The sequence below is a fragment of the Lampetra fluviatilis genome, unplaced genomic scaffold (assembly GCF_964198595.1).
Source record: "Lampetra fluviatilis unplaced genomic scaffold, kcLamFluv1.1 SCAFFOLD_212, whole genome shotgun sequence".
Classification (NCBI taxonomy): domain Eukaryota; kingdom Metazoa; phylum Chordata; class Hyperoartia; order Petromyzontiformes; family Petromyzontidae; genus Lampetra; species Lampetra fluviatilis.
This window is the reverse complement of record NW_027620848.1, coordinates 37,699-61,642: the sequence shown is the minus strand read 5'-3', so window position 1 is coordinate 61,642 and position 23,944 is coordinate 37,699. Positions and strand designations below refer to the sequence as shown.

General features: G+C 52.4%; 1 protein-coding gene across 1 annotated transcript; it reads left to right on the top strand.

The window, feature by feature from the left end:
- The first annotated feature begins 843 nt into the window (after positions 1 to 843).
- On the top strand, positions 844 to 22,112 carry LOC144954430 (uncharacterized). The gene is made up of 6 exons (XM_078884933.1): positions 844 to 1,175; positions 8,310 to 8,429; positions 10,025 to 10,303; positions 17,170 to 17,427; positions 18,715 to 18,966; positions 21,889 to 22,112. Exons 1-6 carry the CDS (start codon positions 1,130 to 1,132, stop codon positions 22,110 to 22,112), a joined length of 1,179 nt encoding a protein of 392 aa, XP_078741059.1. The 5' UTR covers positions 844 to 1,129.
- Positions 22,113 to 23,944: the final 1,832 nt, after the last annotated feature.

Below are 23,944 nucleotides of genomic sequence, written 5' to 3'. Positions count from 1 at the left end.
GTGTGTCTGTGTGTGTGTCTGTGTGTGTGTCTGTGTGTGTGTGTGTCTGTGATTTGAAGCATTGGCACCTGCAGGAATCCATGCTATTCGCTTCTTTCGGTCACGTCACGTAGCTAGTAAAAGAATACCAACCAGCAATCGTCCTCAGGCGAAAAATTCCAGCAGCATCAGCAGAGCTGCTGAACGACTTAGAACGCAGCGAGGAAGCTGCTTCAACAAGGGGGTCGTCTTGGTTTGGGTGCAGCCCCAAGCTAAGCGAGGGTGGTCCGAGCGGTAAAGGAATTTCATTCTCGCACGCAAAGACGTCAGTTGTGTTAATGGGGGAGGGTTGGGAGGGAGAGATTAGGGAGAGAGTCACTTCTATGAGTGCGTGGGTGAGTGTGTGGGTGAGTAGGTGAATGTGTGGGTGAGTGTGTGGGTGAGTGTGCGGGTGAGTGTGTGGGTGAGTAGGTGAGTGAGTGGGTGAGTGTGTGGGTGAGTGTGTGGGTGAGTGGGTGAGTGAGTGAGTGGGTGAATGGGTGAGTAGGTGAGTGTGTAGGTGAGTGGGTGAGTGAGTGATTGAGTGAGTGGGTGAGTGGGTGAGTGAGTGAGTGGGTGAGTGGGTGAGTGAGTGAGTGAGTAGGTGAGTGAATGAGTGGGTGAGTGAGTGAGTGGGTGAGTTAGTAGGTGAGTGAGTGGGTGAGTTAGTAGGTAAGTAGGTAAGTGAGTGGGTGAGTGGCTGAGTGAGTGGGTGAGTTAGTAGGTGAGTGAGTGTGTGAGTGTGTGAGTGAGTGTGTGAGTGAGTGAGTGAGTGGGTGAGTTAGTAGGTGAGTGAGTGGGTGAGTTAGTAGGTGAGTAAGTGTGTGAGTGTGTGAGTGAGTGTGTGAGTGAGTGAGTGGGTGAGTTAGTAGGTGAGTGAGTGGGTGAGTTAGTAGGTGAGTGAGTGAGTGAGTTAGTAGGTGAGTGGGTGAGTGGGTGAGTGAGTGCGTGAGTGAGTGAGTGGTGAGTGAGTGAGTGGGCGTATCTTCTCTCGTACAAGTCTCACTGCTACGCCCAACATCGTCAGAATATCCGACGTTCCCACGACGTTCCAGCGACGTTCCCCACGACGTTCCAGCTCCTCAACAACCTCCTCCTCGTCAATCTCAACATGAAGATTCTCCTCGTCACACTCGTCAGCCTCGTCATCTGCGGAGGTGAGCGAATGAGCTTCATCATCATCATCATCATCAGTAGTAGTATCATCATCATCAGTAGTGTCATCATCAGAAGTAGTAGTAGTATCATCATCAGTAGTAGTATCATCATCATCATCAGTAGTAGTATCATCATCATCATCATCTCCACACCACCATCACCACCACCATCACCACCATCACCATCATCACCATCACCATCACCACCATCACAACACCACCATCAAAACCACCACCATCACCACCACCATCACCACCATCACCACCACCGTCACCACCATCATCACCACCATCACCACAGTCACCACCATCACCCCCACCATCACCATCACCACCACCATCACCACACCACCATTAAAACCACCACCATCACCACCGTCACCACCGTCACCACCATCACCACCACCATCACCACCACCATCACCACCACCATCATCACCACCACCACCACCACCATCATCACCACCATCACCACCATCACCACCGTCACCACCATCACCACCATCATCACCATCATCACCATCACCATCATCACCACCATCAAAACCACTACCATCACCACCATCACCACCATCAAAACCACCACCATCACCACCGTCACCACCACCATCACCACCACCATCACCACCACCACCATCACCACACCACCGTCAAAACCACCACCATCACCACCACCATCACCACCATCACCACCACAATCACCACCACCATCACCACCATCATCACCACCACCATCATCACCACCATCACCACCATCACCACCATCACCACCATCACCACCATCACCATCACCACACCACCATCAAAACCACCACCATCACCACCGTCACCACCATCACCACCACCATCACCACAATCACCACCACAATCACCACCACTATCACCACCACCACCATCACCACCACCATCACCATCATCATCACCACCATCACCATCATCACCACCGTCACCACCATCACCACCATTATCATCACCACCATCCCCATCACCACCACCACCATCACCACCATCACCATCACCACCATCACCACCATCACCACCACCATCACCACCACCATCACCACCACCATCACCACCATCACCACCACCATCATCATCACCACCATCATCACCACCATCACCACCATCACCACCACCACCACCACCACCATCATCACCACCATCACCTCAATCACCACCATCACCACCACCATCATCACCACCACCATCATCACCACCATCACCACCACCATCACCACCATCATACCAACACCATCACCACCACCATCACCTCAATCACCACCACCATCATCACCACCACCACCACCACCACCATCACCACCACCACCACCATCATCACCACCACCATCACCACCACCATCACCATCATCACCACCACCATCATCACGACCATCATCACCATCATCATCACCATCATCACCATCACCACCACCATCACCACCATCATCACCACCATCATCACCACCATCACCACCATCATCACCACCACCATCACCACCACCATCACCACCATCACCACCACCACCATCACCACCACCACCATCACCACCACCACCATCACCACCACCACCATCATCACCACCACCATCACCACCACCATCACCACCATCACCACCACCATCACCACCACCACCATCACCACCACCACCATCACCACCACCACCATCACCACCATCACCACCACCACCATCACCACCACCACCATCACCACCACCACCATCACCATCACCACCATCACCACCACCACCATCACCAACACCACCATCACCACCACCACCATCACCACCACCACCACCACCATCACCACCACCACCATCACCACCACCACCATCACCACCACCATCACCACCACCATCACCACCATCACCACCACCATCATCATCACCACCATCATCACCACCATCACCACCATCACCACCACCACCACCACCACCATCATCACCACCATCACCTCAATCACCACCATCACCACCACCATCATCACCACCACCATCATCACCACCATCACCACCACCATCACCACCATCATACCAACACCATCACCACCACCATCACCTCAATCACCACCACCATCATCACCACCACCACCACCACCACCATCACCACCACCACCACCATCATCACCACCACCATCACCACCACCATCACCATCATCACCACCACCATCATCACGACCATCATCACCATCATCATCACCATCATCACCATCACCACCACCATCACCACCATCATCACCACCATCATCACCACCATCACCACCATCATCACCACCACCATCACCACCACCATCACCACCATCACCACCACCACCATCACCACCACCACCATCACCACCACCACCATCACCACCACCACCATCATCACCACCACCATCACCACCACCATCACCACCATCACCACCACCATCACCACCACCACCATCACCACCACCACCATCACCACCACCACCATCACCACCATCACCACCACCACCATCACCACCACCACCATCACCACCACCACCATCACCACCACCACCATCACCAACACCACCATCACCACCACCACCATCACCACCACCACCATCACCACCACCACCATCACCACCACCACCACCACCATCACCACCACCACCATCACCACCACCATCACCACCACCACCATCACCACCACCACCATCACCACCACCACCATCACCACCATCATCACCACCACCATCACCACCACCACCATCACCACCACCACCATCACCACCACCACCATCACCACCACCACCATCACCAACACCACCACCACCATCACCACCACCACCATCACCACCACCACCAGGATGAGAGTGGAGTGAGTGGTCTACTGCGAGCTCTGTGATTGGTGGAGAAAAACTCGGCCTGGCGAGACAGCAGTGGATAGACCATGGTCATGTGACTGTCTCCCCCTCCCCATCCCCCCCCCCTCTCCACCCCCCCTCTCCATCCCTCCTCTCTCCCCCCCCCCTCTCCCCCCTCTCCCCCCCTCTCCCCTTTCCCTCTCCCCCCTCTCCCCCCCTCTCCCTCTCCCCCCTCTCCCCCCTCTCTCTCCCCCTCCCCCTCCCCCCCCTCTCCCCCCCTCTCCCCCCTCTCCCCCCCTCTCCCCCTCCCCCCCTCTCCCCCTCTCCTTCCTCTCCCCCCTCCCCCCCCTCTCCCCCCCTCTCCCCCCTCTCCCCCCTCTCCCCCCTCTCCCCCCCCTCTCCCCCTCCTCCCCTCTCCCCCCTCTCCCCCCTCTCCCCCTCCCCCCTCTCCTCCCCTCTCCCCCCTCCCCCCCTCTCCCCCCCTCTCCCTCCTCTCCTTCCTCTCCCCCCTCTCCCCCTCCCCCCTCTCCTCCCCTCTCCCCCCTCTCCCCCTCCACCCCTCTCCCCCCTCTCCCCCCTCTCCCCCCTCTCCCCCTCCACCCCTCTCCCCCCTCTCCCCCCTCCCCCCCTCTCCCCCCCTCTCCCCCCCCTCTCCCCCCCTCTCCCCCCCCTCCCCCCCCTCTCCCCCCTCTCCCCCCCTCTCCCCCCTCTCCCCCTCCCTCCTCTCCCCCCTCTCCCCCCTCTCCCCCCCTCTCCCCCCCTCTCCCCCCCCCTCTCCCTCTCCCCCCTCTCCCCCCCTCTCCCCCTCCCCCCCTCTCCCCCTCCCCCCCTCTCCCCCTCCCCCCCTCTCCCCCCCTCTCCCCCTCCCCCCCTCTCCCCCTCTCCCCCTCCCCCCCTCTCCCCCTCCCCCCCTCTCCCCCTCTCCCCCTCCCCCCCCTCCCCCCCTCCCCCCCTCTCCCCCCCTCTTCCCCTCTCCCCCCCTCTCCCCCCTCCCCCCCTCTCCCCCTCTCCCCCTCTCCCCCCTCTCCCCCCTCTCCCCCCTCTCCCCCTCTCCCCCCCCTCCCCCCCTCTCCCCCTCTCCCCCTCTCCCCCCTCTCCCCCTCCCCCCCTCTCCCCCTCTCCCCCTTCTCCCCCTCTCCCCCTCCCTCCCTCTCCCCCTCTCCCCCTCCCCCCCTCTCCCCCTCTCCCCCCCTTTCCCCCTCTCCCCCTCCCCCCCTCTCCCCCTCCCCCCCTCTCCCCCTCCCTCCCTCTCCCCCTCTCCCCCTCCCCCCCTCTCCCCCTCTCCCCCTCTCCCCCCCTCTCCCCCTCCCTCCTCTCCCCCCTCTCCCCCCTCTCCCCCTCCCCCCCTCTCCCCCCCTCTCCCCCCTCTCTCCCCCCCCTCTCCCCCTCCCCCCCTCTCTCCTCCCCCCTCTCACTCCATCCCCCTCTCCCCCCCCCTCTCCCCCCCCTCTCCCCCTCCCCCCCTCTCTCCTCCCCCCTCTCACTCCATCCCCATCTCCCCCCCCCTCTCCCCCCCCTCTCCCCCTCTCCCCCCCTCTCCCCCCCTCTCCCCCTCCCCCCCTCTCCTCCCCTCTCCCCCCTCTCCCCCCCTCTCCCCCCTCTCTCCCCTCCTCTCCCCCTCCCCCTTCTCCCCCCTCTCCCCCCTCTCCCCCTCTCCCCCCCTCTCCCCCCCTCTCCCCCTCCCCCCCTCTCCTCCTCTCTCCCCCCTCTCCCCCCCTCTCCCCCCTCTCTCCCCTCCTCTCCCCCTCCACCCCTCTCCCCCCTCTCCCCCCTCTCCCCCTCCCCCCTCTCCCCCCCTCTCCCCCCTCTCCCCCTCCACCCCTCTCCCCCCTCTCCCCCCCTCTCCCCCTCCCCCCCTCTCCCCCTCCCCCCCTCTCTCCTCCCCCCTCTCACTCCATCCCCCTCTCCCCCCCCCTCTCCCCCCACTCCCCCTCCCCCCTCTCTCCTCCCCCCTCTCACTCCATCAACCTCTCCCCCCCTCACCCCCCCTCTCTACCCCCTCTCCCCCTCCCCCCCTCTCTCCTCCCCCCTCTCACTCCATCCCCCTCTCCCCCCCTCACCCCCCCTCTCCCCCCCTCTCGCCCTCCCCCCCTCTCTCCTCCCCCCTCTCACTCCATCCCCCTCTCCCCCCCCCTCTCCCCCCCTCTCCCCCCCTCTCCCCCCCTCTCCCCCCCCTCTCCCCCTCTCCCCCTCTCCCCCTCCCCCCCTCTCCCCCCCTCTCCCCCTCTCCCCCCCTCTCCCCCCCTTTCCCCCTCCCCCCCTCTCCTCCCCTCTCCCCCCTCTCCCCCCCTCTCCCCCCTCTCCCCCATCTCCCCCTCCCCCCCTCTCCCCCCTCTCCCCCCCTCTCCCCCTCCACCCCTCTCCCCCCTCTCTCCCCCCCTCTCCCCCCCTCTCCCCCCCTCTCCCCCCCTCTCCCCCCCTCTCCCCCCTCTCCCCCCTCTCCCCCCTCTCCCCCTCTCCCCCCTCTCCCCCCTCTCCCCCCTCTCCCCCCTCTCCCCCCTCTCCCCCCTCTCCCCCCTCTCCCCCCTCTCCCCCCTCTCCCCCCTCTCCCCCCCTCTCCCCCTCCCCCCCTCTCCCCCTCTCCCCCCTCTCCCCCTCCCCCTCTCCCCCCTCTCCCCCCTCTCCCCCCCTCTCCCCCCCCCTCTCCCCCCTCTCCCCCCTCTCCCCCCTCTCCCCCTCCACCCTCTCCCCCCTCTCCCCCTCCCCCCCTCTCTCCTCCCCCCTCTCACTCCATCCCCCTCTCCCCCCCTCTCCCCCCCCTCTCCCCCCCACTCCCCCTCCCCCCCTCTCTCCTCCCCCCTCTCACTCCATCCCCCTCTCCCCCCCTCTCCCCCCCCTCTCCCCCCCACTCCCCCCTTCTCACTCCATCCCCCTCTCCCCCCCTCTCCCCCCCCTCTCCCCCCCTCTCCCCCTCCCCCCCTTTCCCCCTCCCCCCCTCTCTCCTCCCCCCTCTCACTCCATCCCCCTCTCCCCCCCTCTCCCCCCCTCTCCCCCCCACTCCCCCTCCCCCCTCTCTCCTCCCCCCTCTCACTCCATCAACCTCTCCCCCCCTCACCCCCCCTCTCTACCCCCCTCTCCCCCTCCCCCCCTCTCTCCTCCCCCCTCTCACTCCATCCCCCTCTCCCCCCCTCACCCCCCCTCTCCCCCCCTCTCGCCCTCCCCCCCTCTCTCCTCCCCCCTCTCACTCCATCCCCCTCTCCCCCCCTCTCCCCCCCCTCTCCCCCCCACTCCCCCCCTCTCACTCCATCCCCCTCTCCCACCCCTCTCCCCCCCTCTCCCCCCCTCTCCCCCCTCTCCCCCCTCCCTCTCCCCCTCTCCCCCTCCCCCCCTCTCCCCCCCTCTCTCCTCCCCCCTCTCACTCCATCCCCCTCTCCCCCCCTCACCCCCCCTCTCGCCCTCCCCCCCTCTCTCCTCCCCCCTCTCACTCCATCCCCCTCTCCCCCCCTCTCCCCCCCCTCTCCCCCCCACTCCCCCCCTCTCACTCCATCCCCCTCTCCCCCCCCTCTCCCCCCCTCTCCCCCTCCCCCCCTCTCCCCCTCCCCCCCTCTCTCCTCCCCCCTCTCACTCCATCCCCCTCTCCCCCCCTCTCCCCCCCCTCTCCCCCCCACTCCCCCCCCTCTCACTCCATCCCCCTCTCCCCCCCCTCTCCCCCCCTCTCCCCCTCCACCCCTCTCCCCCTCCCCCCCTCTCTCCTCCCCCCTCTCACTCCATCCCCCTCTCCCCCCCTCTCCCCCCCCTCTCCCCCCCACTCCCCCTCCCCCCCTCTCTCCTCCCCCCTCTCACTCCATCAACCTCTCCCCCCCTCTCCCCCCCCTCTCCCCCCCTCTCCCCCTCCCCCCCTCTCTCCTCCCCCCTCTCACTCCATCCCCCTCTCCCCCCCTCACCCCCCCTCTCCCCCCCTCTCGCCCTCCCCCCCTCTCTCCTCCCCCCTCTCACTCCATCCCCCTCTCCCCCCCTCTCCCCCCCCTCTCCCCCCCACTCCCCCCCTCTCACTCCATCCCCCTCTCCCCCCCTCTCCCCCCCCTCTCCCCCCCACTCCCCCTCCCCCCCTCTCTCCTCCCCCCTCTCACTCCATCAACCTCTCCCCCCCTCACCCCCCTTCTCTACCCCCTCTCCCCCTCCCCCCCTCTCTCCTCCCCCCTCTCACTCCATCCCCCTCTCCCCCCCTCACCCCCCCTCTCCCCCCCTCTCGCCCTCCCCCCCTCTCTCCTCCCCCCTCTCACTCCATCCCCCTCTCCCCCCCTCTCCCCCCCCTCTCCCCCCCACTCCCCCCCTCTCACTCCATCCCCCTCTCCCCCCCCTCTCCACCCCACGATGTGTCCCTCTAGTGACGAACGGCCTCACTTGCTACAAGTGCGAAGATCAAATCTCCAACGACCAGTGCACGATGGCCAACAGCACCGTAGACTGCAACGCGTCTGGCGAACAGTGCTACGTCTTCAAGATGCGTGAGTGCCACAAAAACCTCCTCCTCCAACTAAAACCTCCTCCTCCAACTCTAAACCTCCTCCTTCAACTAAAACCTCCTCCAACTAAAACCTCCTCCTCCAACTCTAAACCTCCTCCAACTAAAACCTCCTCCTCCAACTAAAACCTCCTCCTCCAACTAAAACCTCCTCCTCCAACTAAAACCTCCTTCAACTAAAACCTCCTCCTTCAACTAAAACCTCCTCCAACTAAAACCTCCTGCAACTAAAACCTCCTGCCACTAAAACCTCCTCCAACTAAAACCTCCTCCTCCAACTAAAACCTCCTCCAACTAAAACCTCCTCCAACTAAAACCTCCTCCAACTAAAACCTCCTCCTCCAACTAAAACCTCCTTCAACTCAAACCTCCTCCTGCAACTAAAACCTCCTCCAACTCAAACCTCCTCCTCCAACTAAAACCTCCTTCAACTCAAACCTCCTCCTGCAACTAAAACCTCCTCCAACTCAAACCTCCTCCTCCAACTAAAACCTCCTTCAACTCAAACCTCCTCCTCCAACTAAAACCTCCTCCAACTAAAACCTCCTCGTCCAACTAAAACCTCCTCCAACTCAAACCTCCTCCTCCAACTAAAACCTCCTCCAACTCAAACCTCCTCCTCCAACTAAAACCTCCTCCAACTCAAACCTCCTCCTCCAACTCAAACCTCCTCCAACTCAAACCTCCTCCTCCAACTAAAACCTCCTCCAACTAAAACCTCCTCCAACTAAAACCTCCTCCTCCAACTAAAACCTCCTCCAACTCAAACCTCCTCCTCCAACTAAAACCTCCTCCAACTAAAACCTCCTCCAACTAAAACCTCCTCCAACTCAAACCTCCTCCTCCAACTAAAACCTCCTCCAACTAAAACCTCCTCCAACTAAAACCTCCTACAACTAAAACCTCCTCCAACTAAATCCTCCTCCAACTAAAACCTCCTCCAACTAAAACCTCCTCCTCCAACTAAAACCTCCAAGAAAAACCTCCTCCTACTCAAACCTCCTCCTCCAACTAAAACCTCCTCCAACTAAAACCTCCTCCAACTAAAACTTCCTTCAACTAAAACCTCCTCCTCCAACTAACACCTCCTCCAAGAAAAACCTCCAACTAAAACCTCCTCCAACTAAAACCTCCTCCTCCAACTAAAACCTCCTCCAACTCAAACCTCCTCCAACTAAAACCTCCTCCTTCAACTAAAACCTCCTCCAACTAAAACCTCCTCCAACTAAAACCTCCTCCAACTAAAACCTCCTTCAACTAAAACCTTCTCCAACTAAAACCTCCTCCAACTAAAACCTCCTCCTCCAACTAAAACCTCCTCTAACTAAAACCTCCTCCAACTAAAACCTCCTCCAACTAAAACCTTCTCCGACTAAAACCTCCTCCAACTAAAACCTCCTCCAACTAAAACCTCCTCCAACTAAAACCTTCTCCGACTAAAACCTCCTCCAACTAAAACCTCCTCCAACTAAAACCTCCTCCTTCAACTAAAACCTCCTCCAACTCAAACCTCCTCCTCCAACTCTAACCTCCTCCTACCCCAACTCTAACTTCCCTCCCTCCCTCTCTCCCCAACAGCGTTCACGAACAAATACACGAAGAGCTGCGGCAGCAAAGAAATCTGCGCTGCGATCTCCGTCGCAAACGACGTGGGTCTCTCCCTGCCCTACTGCTGCGCCACGAACCTCTGCAACAGAAATGTGGTGCCGACCGTGGCAACGACCCCCACCCCCGTAGTTCCGAACGCCCTCAAGTGCTACAAGTGCGACGATCAAATCTCCAACGACCAGTGCATGCTGGCCAACAGCACCGTGTCGTGCAGTGCGTCTGGCGAACAGTGCTACGCCAACAAGAACCGTGAGTGCTGAGACACTGGTCCACTCTGTGTCGTGTTCTAGAGTGTTAGTGAGTTGAGGAAGGTGGTCACCACCTCGTGTACGGTCTTCTTGGTTCTTTCGGCAAAGTCATCACGTAGAATGAAAGTGTAATAAACCTTCTCGAGACGGCTTCCGGAATCAGTCCCTTTATTTTCCAACTTCCACAGTTACACACACACGCTTCCCGTTGCTGACAGACAACGGAAAGCGGGCAGACTCCCAGCTAAGTCCCCACCGCGCACGTGGCACCCGGAGCCCCGTTCGCGCGTGACTTCTGCTCTCTTCGTTGCCAGGTCTGCTCCCGACTCCTCTGTCTCTCCTCCTCTTAATCCCTGGGTCACGTGGTACCCCTAAGCCAGGGGTCGGCAACCAAAATAACAAGAAGAGCCATTTCTTTCCAATTCGGTACAAAATTCAGCATTTCAAGAGCCGCAATGCATCTGAGTACATACTGTACATACTGTACATACGTACATATCGTCAAGAAGCAGCCCGCAAAGAGCCGCATGCGGCTCCGGAGCCGTAGGTTGCCGACCCCTGCCCTAAGCCAATCCTCCGTAGTCAGCGTTGACCGTTCCAGATGGTTCCCCGTCAATCCCTTGACCACGCCTCTGATCCGGCTTCCCATTAGCTGAGGCCCCGATTGGCCAGGCCAATCACCCCTGCCGACACGCCGCGATCACGCCGAGGCCATGCTCCCTGGCTCACCCCTCATTGGCTACAAAGCGGGACCGGCAAGCCAATCACCACGTGAGCCCTACATGCCTGTTATTACAGAAGTAATAAAATAATAAAAATAAAAGATAATAAAATAATGTTTTTTTATTGAAAATAATAAAAAAATACAACATAATCTAATAATATTTTTTTTTGAAAATAATAAAAATACAACATAATCTAATAATATTTTTTTTTTGAAAATAATAAAAATAAAACAATAAAATAATATGTTTTTTATTGAAAATAACATAAATACAACATAATGAAATAATGTTTTTTTTATTGGAAATAATAAAATTATGAAAATAAAACATAATTAAATAATATTTTTTTTATTGAAAATAATAAAATAATAAAAATCTAGCATAATAAAATAATGTTTTTATTGAAAATAATAAAAATACAACATAATGAAATAATGTTTTTTATTGAAAATAACTAAAATACAACATAATGAAATAATATGTTTTTTATTGAAAATAACTAAAATACAACATAATAAAATAATATGTTTTTTTATTGACAATAATAAAATAATAAAAATAAAACATAATTTAATAATTCTCACGACGTTTCGGCCACAACGCAAGCAGCCGTCCTCAGGTGGAGAGCAGGTCTGTCGAGTAGACACTTTATTTTATTTTATTATTTCCATTCTACGTGATGACTTTACCGAAAGAACCAAGAAGATGAATCCCTGCAGTCACGAAAGCTTTAAATCGAAACTCATGTACGATATTATAGTACTCACCGTTCAATTAATAGTGTTGCCTCCAAGCTGTGTGTGTGTGTGTGTGCACCTAATTGGAACCCACTACACTTGTAAGGGCCGGGTCTGTAGCTCCCAAGATAGTGGAGTTTGAAGGTCCGTTGACCCGAGTGTGCCGGGTTGTACTGCCGAACGAATTGTTCAAATAAAGATTAGCGATAGCCATGCAAAACAGATCTAACTACACATATTTGGACCATCTTATTTGACAGGCACTATTCTTCAGTTACCGTACAGTTTCTTCTTTCTTTTTAAAATCCTTTATATTAAGTTCACTTGCTTGCTTGCTTGCGCGCTTACGACCGTGCAAATCTTTCGGTCGTTTTTTTAACCCACTTCCCGTGATCCAATCGAGCTGACATTTTGCACACAGACTCGTTGTGCGTGACAATTAATTTTCGTGAAAAAATTTTTTCCGAAATTTTACAACTTTTTAGGGAAACTTTTTAAAAATATTTAATGACCAATTGCTTAATGCTGGCAGACAATCATCTGACCCATAGGTGGCAGCCATCTCAAGCCAGAGGACGAGAGGACTCTAGCCGCCCGTTTCATGATGACGCAAATGTTGACTAACCACATGGCATGAAATCCCTGCCCCCACGCTGTACAATGGAGACTATTTATAGAGCAGTTACATTGAAGACGCCAGGTTCTTGAAAGTGGTAAAACGGGTCAACGCTAGTGCCCTCGGGAATATACGGGGCATGTCAAGAGGTGATCTTACATTTTTAAATCCTTTATATTAAGTTCACTTGCTTGCTTGCTTACTCAAGAAAAACAGAAATGAATAATAAAATGAAACCGATGACACGCATGTAAAGGATTTATAGTGAAAAACTTTGTTTTTACGGGTTAATTTTTTCACACACTGGTTTTCCTGCTTTAAGCTTTACCACCCACACATATTTGGCAAATCTAGAATTAATCCCCACAACTTAGCAAAAGTGGTGTTTCATCTACATAACAAAAGGCTCAGTCCCATTCACAGAAACCGCACCTTTACATCAGCCGTACCTTAACAACTCTTGGAACCTCCCAGTTCAACCAGTCTACACAACAAAGACTCATTCCTGGCAGCGACTTCAGCCGCACCACCTCTACATAACAAAAGGCTCAGTCCCATTCACACGAACCTTTACATCAACTGCACCTTAACAACTCTTGGAACCTCCCAGTTCAACCATTCTACACAACAAAGACTCATTCCTGGCAGCGGCTTCAGCCGCACCACCTCTACATAACAAAAGGCTAAGTCCCATGTACACGCACCTTTACATCAACTGCACCTTAACAACTCTTGGAACCTCCCAGTTCAACCATTCTACACTACAAAGACTCATTCCTGGCAGCGGCTTCAGCCGCACCACCTCTACATAACAAAAGGCTCAGTCCCATGTACACGCACCTTTACATCAACTGCACCTTAACAACTCTTGGAACCTCCCAGTTCAACCATTCTACACAACAAAGACGCATTCCTGGCAGCGGTTTCAGCCACACCACCTCTACATAACAAAAGGCTCAGTCCCATTTACACTCACCTTTACATTAACCACACCTTAAAAACTCTTGGAACCTCCCAGTTCAACCAGTCTACACAACAAAGACTCATTCCTGGCAGCGGCTTCAGCCGCACCACCTCTACATAACAAAAGGCTCAGTCCCATTCACACGAACCTTTACATCAACTGCACCTTAACAACTCTTGGAACCTCCCAGTTCAACCATTCTACACAACAAAGACTCATTCCTGGCAGCGGCTTCAGCCGCACCACCTCTACATAACAAAAGGCTAAGTCCCATGTACACGCACCTTTACATCAACTGCACCTTAACAACTCTTGGAACCTCCCAGTTCAACCATTCTACACTACAAAGACTCATTCCTGGCAGCGGCTTCAGCCGCACCACCTCTACATAACAAAAGGCTCAGTCCCATTTACACGCACCTTTACATCAACTGCACCTTAACAACTCTTGGAACCTCCCAGTTCAACCATTCTACACTACAAAGACTCATTCCTGGCAGCGGCTTCAGCCGCACTACCTCTACATAACAAAAGGCTCAGTCCCATTTACACGCACCTTTACATCAGCCTTACCTTAACAACTCTTGGAACCTCCCAGTTCAACCAGTCTACACAACAAAGACTCATTACTGGCAGGGCTTCAGCCGCACCACCTCTACATAACAAAAGGCTCAGTCCCATTTACACCTTTACATCAACTGCACCTTAACAACTCTTGGAACCTCCCAGTTCAACCATTCTACACAACAAAGACTCATTCCAAGCAGCGTGCTTCAGCTGCACCACCTCTACATAACAAAAGGCTAAGTCCCATTTACACGCACCTTTACATCAACTGCACCTTAACAACTCTTGGAACCTCCCAGTTCAACCATTCTACACAACAAAGACTCATTCCAAGCAGCGTGCTTCAGCTGCACCACCTCTACATAACAAAAGGCTAAGTCCCATTTACACGCACCTTTACATCAACTGCACCTTAACAACTCTTGGAACCTCCCAGTTCAACCAGTCTACACAACAAAGACTCGTTCCTGGCAGCGGTTTCAGCCCCACCACCTCTACATAACAAAAGGCTAAGTCCCATTTACACGTACCTTTACATCAACTGCACCTTAACAACTCTTGGAACCTCCCAGTTCAACCATTCTACACAACAAAGACTCATTCCTGGCAGCGGCTTCAGCCGCACCACCTCTACATAACAAAAGGCTCAGTCCCATTTCACACACCTTTACAGCAGCTACACCTTAACAACTCTTGGAACCTCCCAGGTCAACCATTCTACACAACAAAGACTCATTCCTAACAGCGGCTTGAGCCACACCGAATCTCACAACAATAATATTCAGGGCCTACCTTGGCTCCTCCCACCCTCAACCAGTATATATACAAGGACTATTTCCTTGGAATTTCTCTCACTTGATACAGCAATCGTGCTGTATCTTACTTGATACAGCTATCGTGCTGTGACGGTTCCACCTGAAGACAGAAGCTTGTGTTGCCTCCGAAACGTCGTGATTTTTAGTTTATTTTTATTTTACTTTTATTAATTTTAAATGTTTTACCTACGTGACTTTACCGAAAAACACCAAGAATATGAATCCTTGCAGTCACGAAAACTTCAAATATAGAAGTAGTAAAAGGTTTTAACCCTTTCAACTGGTACAAAACTGACACCTTTATACAAGGCATCATCTTCTTGGTTCTTTCGGTAAAGTCACGTAGAAGGGAAGTAATAAAATAATAAAAATAAAACATAATAAAATATAAAAAACATAATAAAAATAAAACATAATAAAATATAAAAAAACATAATAAAAATAAAACATAATAAAATATAAAAAAAAACATAATAAAATATAAAAAAAAAATAAAACATAATAAAACAATTCTCACGACGTTTCGGCCACAACGCAAGCAGCCGTCTTCGCCTGAGGACGGCTGCTTGCGTTGTGGCCGAAACGTCGTGAGAATTGTTTTATTATGTTTTATTTGTATTATTTTATTACTTCCCTTCTACGTGACTTTACCGAAAGAACCAAGAAGATGAATCCCTGCAGTCACGAAAGCTTTAAATCGAAACAAGGCATCATGTTTGCAATAACCACAACACAAGCAGTCAATAACCACAACACACTGCTTGTGTTGTGGTTATTGAAAACATGATGCCTTGTATAAAGGTGTCAGTTTTTGTACCAGTTGAAAGGGTCAAAACCTATCACTATATTTTGCCACTGCTAAAGGAGATGTCTGATAGTGTAAATGCTTACCCCGAGCTCTCAAAACTCTGATAGTGCGCTGTCTTTGAGTTGTGCGCCTTTTGGCGTCATCTGGTCCAACACCAATGGAGACTAGGCTCTAAGGAAAGCTGTCTCGGGTGTGGACCAATCAACTTCAAGGACAGTGCATATCATTATCATCATCAGAGTTCTTTCTTTTTGTTTGCATTTTGACTGCTTGTGTTGTGGTTATTGCAAACACGATGTCTTGTATGAAGGTGTCAGTTTTTGTACAAGTTGAAAGGGTAAAAACCTATTACTATATTTTGCCACCGGTAAAGGAGATGTCTCATAGTGTAAAATAAAGAGTGTTGCCTTCAAGACCGAGTCCGATGATTCCAGAATCCACAACACTACACACGTGACGTAAGTCACCAGGAATCCATCCCACCCACCCCCCTCGAGATTGTTGGTGAGCGAGAGAGAGGGGGTTGGATTCTACACAAAATCCCCCCCCCCCTCCTCTCTCTCTCTCAGCTTGGGATTCTACACAGAATCCCGAGGTGAGAGATGGCGAGGATTTTAAACGGCGGCTGGGCGTGTGGACTTGTGGTGTTGTAGAACAGGTGGAGTAGCAGTGCACTCCAACTATAACCTCATCCACCAACTAAAACCTCCTCCAACTAGAACCTCATCCACCAACTAAAACCTCCTCCAACTTAAACCTCCTCCAACTATAACCTCCTCCTCCATCTCCATCTCCTCCTCCAACTCTAACCTCCTCCTCCAACTAAAACCTCCTCCAACTAAAACCTCCTCCAACTAAAACCTCCTCCTCCAACTAAAACCTCCTCCAACTAAAACTTCCTCCTCCAACTAAAACCTCCTCCAACTAAAACCTCCTCCAACTAAAACCTCCTCGAACTAAAACCTCCTCCAACTATAACCTCCTCCACCATCTCCATCTCCTCCTCCAACTAAAACCTCCTCCTCCAACTCTAACCTCCTCCAAATATAACCTCCTCCACCATCTCCTCCAACTAAAACCTCCTCCAACTAAAACCTCCTCGAACTACAACCTCCTCCAACTAAACCCTCCTCCAACTCCATCTCCTCCATCAACTCTAACCTCCTCCTCCAACTAAAATCTCCTCCAACTATAACCTCCTCCAACTAAAACCTCCTCCTCCAACTAAAACCTCCTCCACCATCTCCATCTCCTCCAACTAAAACCTCCTCCACCATCTCCATCTCCTCCAACTAAAACCTCCTCCTCCAACTCCATCTCCTCCATCAACTCTAACCTCTTCCTCCTATTAAAACCTCCTCCAACTAAAACCTCCTCCAACTAAAACCTCCTCCAACTAAAACCTCCTCCACCATCTCCATCTCCTCCAACTAAAACCTCCTCCTCCAACTCCATTTCCTCCAACTAAAACCTCCTCCTCCAACTCCATCTCCCCCATCAACTCTAACCTCCTCCTCCAACTAAAACCTCCTCCAACTCTAACCTCCTCCTCCAACTAAAACCTCCTCCAATTAAAACCTCCTCCAACTAAAACCTCCTCCACCAACTAAAACCTCCTCCTTCTCTAACCCACAGCGCTCACGAACAAGATCAGCAAGGGCTGCAACAGCAAGGCGATCTGCTCAGCAATCTCCGTCGCAAACGGCGTCGGCTTCTCGACGCCCTACTGCTGCAACACGAGCCTCTGCAACATGAACATCACCTCGACCCCCGCTCCGAGTGTCCTCAAGTGCTACAAGTGCGACGATCAAACCTCCAACGATCCGTGCACGATGGCCAACAGCACCGTCGACTGCAGCGCGTCTGGCGACCAGTGCTACGCCAACAAGAACCGTGAGTGCGGAGACTCGCACAGCCGTGGTGGTGGTGGGGAGAGAGAGAGACAGAGAGAGACACAGAGAGAGACACAGAGAGAGACAGAGAGAGAGACACAGAGAGAGACAGAGAGAGAGACACAGAGAGAGACACTGAGAGACAGAGAGAGACACAGAGAGACAGAGAGAGAGACAGAGAGACAGAGAGAGACACAGAGAGACAGAGAGAGAGACAGAGAGAGAGACAGAGAGAGAGACAGAGAGAGACAGAGAGAGAGACACAGAGAGAGACACAGAAAGAGACACTGAGAGACAGAGAGAGAGACAGAGAGAGAGAGACAGAGAGAAACACAGAGAGACAGAGAGAGAGACACAGAGAGAGCGACAGAGAGAGACAGAGAGACAGAGAGAGAGACACAGAGAGAACGACAGAGAGAGACACAGAGAGAACGACAGAGAGAGACACAGAGAGAACGACAGAGAGAGACAGAGAGACAGAGAGAGAGAGACGTAGAAAGTGAGACACAGCGAGAGACACAGAAAGTGAGACACAGCGAGAGACACAGAGAGAGACACAGAGAGAGCGACAGAGAGAGACAGAGAGACAGAGAGAGAGACGTAGACAGTGAGACACAGCGAGAGACACAGAAAGTGAGACACAGAGAGAGAGAGAGAGAGACAGAGAGACAGAAAGACGGAGTCGTTCCAGTACGCGTACATGGAGCTCGGAGGACTCGGAGAGAGAGTCCTGGGTGAGACGGAGAGACACAGAGACAGAGGGAGACACAGAGGGAGACAGAAACACAGATAGAGAGACAGAGAGAGACACAGAGGGAGACAGAGAGAGACACAGAGAGAGACGGGGGGGGGGGGGGAGAATCGCTTCTGAATGGACTGTTTCCTCCAACTAAAACCTCCTCCAACTAAAACCTCCTCCAACTAAAACCTCCTCCAACTAAAACCTCCTCCAACTAAAACCTCCTCCAACTAAAACCTCCTCCTCCTATTAAAACCTCCTTCTCCATCTCCTCCATCAACTCTAACCTCCTCCTCCTATTAAAACCTCCTCCAACTGAAAACCTCCTCCACCATCTCCATCTCCTCCTCCAACTCTAACCTCCTCCAACTATAACCTCTTCCTTCAACTATAACCTCATCCAACTAAAACCTCCTCCACCATCTCCATCTCCTCCACCATCTCCATCTCCTCCACCATCTCCATCTCCTCCACCAACTAAAACCTCCTCCTCCAACTCTAACCTCCTCCTCCAACTCTAACCTCCATCTCTCCATCTCTCACCCACAGCGCTCACGAACAAGATCAGCAAGGGCTGCAACAGCAAGACGATCTGCTCAGCAATCTCCGTGGCAAACGGCGTCGGCTTCTCGACGCCCTACTGCTGCAACACGAGCCTCTGCAACGCGAACGTCACCTCCACCCCGAGCGGCCTCACCTGCTACAAGTGCGACGATCAAACCTCCAACGTTCCGTGCACGATGGCCAACAGCACCGTCGACTGCAGCGCGTCCGGCCAGCAGTGCAAAGCCAGCAAGAACCGTGAGTGCCGAGACACGCACAGAGGTGGCGGTGGTGGGTAGAGATGGGGAAAGAGACACAGAGACACAGAGAGAGACACAGAGAGAGACTGAGAAACAGAGAGAAACAGTGAGATAGACAGGTACCCGATACCCGTACCCGTACTCTACCCGTACCCGTACCCGGCCGTACCCGTACCCTACCCGTACCCGGCCGGGTATCGGGTAGGGTACGGGTATCGGGTACCCGATTGCGACTTCTGGGATGAAGCCATGTTGCAGGCGCGGGTGGGTTGATTCCAGGAACTTGAATTGTGAGAAGAGACAAGACGTTGGGAAATGAGTGACAATCGGTGACTCACCAGTGACTCACGGCCTACCCGTACCCTACCCGTACCCTACCCTACTTGTACCCGTACCCTACTTGTACCCGTACCCTACCCGTACCCTATCCGTACCCTACCCTACTTGTACCCGTACCCTACTTGTACCCGTATCCTACCCGTACCCTACCCGTACCCGTACCCTACCCGTACCCCTACCCGTACCCGGCCGTACCCGATTGCGACCTCTGGGATGAAGACATGTTGCAGGCATGGGTGGGTTGATTCTAGGAACTTGAATCGTGAGAAGAGACAAGACGTTGGGACAATGAGTGACAATCGGTGACTCACCTGTGACTCACGGCCTACCCGTACCCAGCCGCACCAGGTTTCGCAAACGAGTACCCGTACCCGGCCGGGTACGGGTAGCCGGGTATCGGGTAAGGTACGGGTATCGGGTACCCGGTTGCGACCTCTGTTCTCACCGTTAATCTCCCCCCCCCCCCCTTGGTATTATCGGTGAGAGAGGTGGGCATAGGAGGACATTCTACGTAGTGTCCTTCAGGTGAGAGATGACTTTAAACAGGGGGCGGGAGGTATTGTGGGTAAACGGGGAGATTAACGGCCAAGAGAGAGATGTAGAGGAATGGCTGAGAATCTCCATTCTCTCTCATCTCTCAGCTCTCACCGAGGCAAAGAGGTGTTGAGAACTTTAGATGGTGGGCCGGCGGTGTTGTTGAACGGTAAGATTAGCAACTGAACTCATCCAAATGTAGCCTCCTACCGTAAGCTCCTCCAACTATGACCTCCTGCAACTATAAACACCTCCAACTATGACCTCCTCCTCCAACTAAAACCTATTTCAACTAAAACCTCCAACTATAACCTAATTCAACTATAACATCCTTCAACTAAAACCTCCAACTATAACCTCCTCCTCCAACTAAAACCTATTTCAACTAAAACCTCCTCCAACTATAACCTCCTTCAACTATAACATCCTTCAACTAAAACCTCTTCCTCCAACTAAAACCTCCTCCTCCAACTAAAACCTCCTCCAACTATAAACACCTCCAACTAAATTCTCCTCCTCCAACTATAACCTCCTCCAACTAAAACCTCCTCCTCCAACTCTAACCTCTTCCAACTCTAACCTCTTCCAACTAGAACCTCCTCCTACCACTAAAACCTCCTCCTCCAACTAAAACCTCATCCAACTAAAACCTCATCCAACTAAAACCTCCTCCAACTAAAACCTCCTCCTCCAACTCTAACCTTCTCCAACTCTAACCTCTTCCAACTAGAACCTCCTCCTCCAACTAAAACCTCATCCAACTAAAACCTCATCCAACTAAAACCTCATCCAACTAAAACCTCATCCAACTAAAACCTCCTCCAACTAAAACCTCCTCCTCCAACTCTAACCTCCTCCAACTCTAACCTCTTCCAACTAGAACCTCCTCCTACCACTAAAACCTCCTCCTCCAACTAAAACCTCATCCAACTAAAACCTCATCCAACTAAAACCTCCTCCAACTAAAACCTCCTCCTCCAACTCTAACCTCCTCCAACTCTAACCTCTTCCAACTAAAACCTCCTCCAACTAAAACCTCCTCCTCCAACTCTAACCTCCTCCAACTCTAACCTCTTCCAACTAAAACCTCCTCCAACTAAAACCTCCTCCTCCAACTCTAACCTCCTCCAACTCTAACCTCTTCCAACTAAAACCTCCTCCATCAACTAAAACCTCCTCCAACTAAAACCTACTCCAACTATAACCTCCTCAAACTAGAACCTCCTCCTACCACTCTAACCTCCTCCAACTCTAACCTCTTCCAACTAGAACCTCCTCCTACCACTAAAACCTCCTCCTCCAACTAAAACCTCATCCAACTAAAACCTCATCCAACTAAAACCTCCTCCAACTAAAACCTCCTCCTCCAACTCTAACCTCCTCCAACTCTAACCTCTTCCAACTAAAACCTCCTCCAACTAAAACCTCCTCCTCCAACTCTAACCTCCTCCAACTCTAACCTCTTCCAACTAAAACCTCCTCCAACTAAAACCTCCTCCTCCAACTCTAACCTCCTCCAACTCTAACCTCTTCCAACTAAAACCTCCTCCATCAACTAAAACCTCCTCCAACTAAAACCTACTCCAACTATAACCTCCTCAAACTAGAACCTCCTCCTACCACTCTAACCTCCTCCAACTCTAACCTCTTCCAACTAGAACCTCCTCCTACCACTAAAACCTCCTCCAACTAAAACCTCCTCCATCAACTAAAACCTCCTCCAACTAAAACCTCCTCCAACTAAAACCTCCTCCATCTATAACCTCCTCCAACTAGAACCTCCTTCAACTAAAACCTTCTCCAACTAAAACCTCCTCCTACAACTATAACCTCCTCCAACTAAAAGCTCCTCCAACTATAACTTCATCCAACTATAAAACTCCTCCAACTAACACCTCCTCCTCCAACTAAAACCTCCTCCAACTAAAATCTCCTCCTCCTACTAAAACCTCCTCCATCAACTAACACCTCCTCCATCAACTAAAACCTCCTCCATCAACTAAAACCTCCTGCAACTCAAACCACCTCTCCATCTCTCACCCAACAGTGCTCACGAAAAAGATCAACAAGGGCTGCGGCAACAAGGTGGAATGCGCAGCATTCTCCGTCGCAAACCTCGTCGGCTACACCTTCACCTACTGCTGCAACACGAACCTCTGCAACACGAACGGAGCCTCCACCCTCGCTCCGTCTCTCATCACCTCGGCGCCGCTGATGGCCGCCTCCATCTTGGCCGCCCTCGTGGCCTCCACGAGGCTGGAGGCCTTCTGAGACGGCTGTCATGGCCGCCGTGGTGGTGGTGGTGGTGGTGGTGTTGGTGTTGGTGGTGAAGAAGATTATGGTGGTGGTGGTGGTGGTGGTGGTGGTGGTGGTGGGGGTAGTGGTGGTGGGGATGGTGGTGGTGGTGGTGGTGGTTGTAAAGAAGAATATGGTGGTGGTGGTGGTGGCGATGGTGGTGGTGGTGATGGTGGCGGTGATGGCGATGGCGATGGTGATGGTGGTGATGATGGCGATGGTGATGGTGGTGGTAATGGTGGTGGCAATGGTGGCGGCTATAGTGGTGTGGTGATGGTGGCGGTGGTGGTGATGATGGTAAAGAATAAGATGATGGTAGTGGTGGTGGTGATGGGAGATGGAGGATGGTGATGATGATGGTCCAGAAGATGATGGTGATTACACCGGTCAACACACTTTCTCTGGCATAAGGTATTCCAACGGGTTTAAGGTAGTTTTGGGGTGCTGATTCCAAATCTGGCATCAGTTTTTGTCTATCGCATCAGGTTTTTGAGATGTCAAATATTGCATTGTCAATAAAAACTGCGGAAGAAAAGTATTAAAACAGGTCCCTGCGGGGTGGGCTGGTAGGAACGAACAAATGAATGGCTATAATAAAATGAAATGGCGGGGGTACGATACGAAGGGAGAGTTTGAGGCCTAGTTCTAGGCTTCAGGCCTAGCTGTAGGCTTTAGGCCGCTGTGAGTTAATTTTGAATTTAAATGTTTTAATTAAAAACTATCTCAGGGAATTATAATGGAATGTTACACTTGTTTAGCCAGGAAAAATGTTTTAATTAAAAGCTATCTCAGGGAATTATAATGGAATGTTACACTTGTTTAGCCAGGTAAAATTATTTAATTAAAAGCTATCTCAGGGAATTATAAGGGAATGTTACACTTGTTTAGCCAGGAAAAATGTTTTAATTAAAAGCTATCTCAGGGAATTATAAGGGAATGTTACACTTGTTTAGCCAGGAAAGCCTCACTGAGTGTAAAGGTTTTTGTAGGGTCCTGCCAAGTGTTTGCAGTGTAGGGGACGATGTTGCTACACCTAATCGGACATCGGACGGACGGACGATATAATCTATTGTAGGCTGGTTCACTTCGTTCCTACCAGTATAAATGTGGATATCTACATAAAATGATATTATAAACACACTATCCTAAAAATACAGCGCCATGTTTTAACACTAAAGCAGTCAATGACTCGCAACAACTTGCAATCATAAGCGACAGAGTTAATTTCGGGTAAAATCAATGAAAATGGGGTATGCCGATAGCATAAAAAATTAACCCGTAAAAACAAAGTTTTTCACTATAAATCCTTTATATGCGTGGCATCGGTTTTATTTTATTATTCATTTCTGTTTTTCTTGAGTAAGAGTTTCATTTTTATCACATTGGTATTTTAAATTAAGTATGACATTTTTTTTTTCCTAAAAAGTGGACACTTTTTCACAAAAATAAATTGTCACGCACAACGAGTCTGTGTGCAAAATGTCAGCTCGATTGGATCACGGGAAGTGGGTTAAAAAACGAGCGAAAAATTTGCACGGTCGTAAGCGCGCAAGCAAGCAAGCAAGTGAACTTAATATAAAGTATTTAAAAAATGAGATGCGATCGAGCAAATCTAAAATCAGATTTGGAATCAGCACCCGGAAATTAGTCTAGAGCAGTAGCAAAAGTCCAGGCCAGAAAAACATGTTTTTTTGTTGTTGTTGACCAGTGTAATCGGAGATGATGGTGATGGGAAAACATAAGAAGCTGGTGATGTGGAGATGCAGATGATGATGATGATGGTGGTGATGGTGGTGATGGTGGTAATG

Excerpts from the sequence above, each read along its gene's own strand:
- LOC144954430 (XM_078884933.1), top strand. The coding sequence starts at position 1,130 with ATGAAGATTCTCCTCGTCACACTCGTCAGCCTCGTCATCTGCGGAG. Across the intron at positions 8,430-10,024 it reads GTGCTACGTCTTCAAGATGC|CGTTCACGAACAAATACACG; the intron begins GTGAGTGCCACA and ends TCTCCCCAACAG. Across the intron at positions 17,428-18,714 it reads GTGCTACGCCAACAAGAACC|CGCTCACGAACAAGATCAGC; the intron begins GTGAGTGCGGAG and ends TCTCACCCACAG.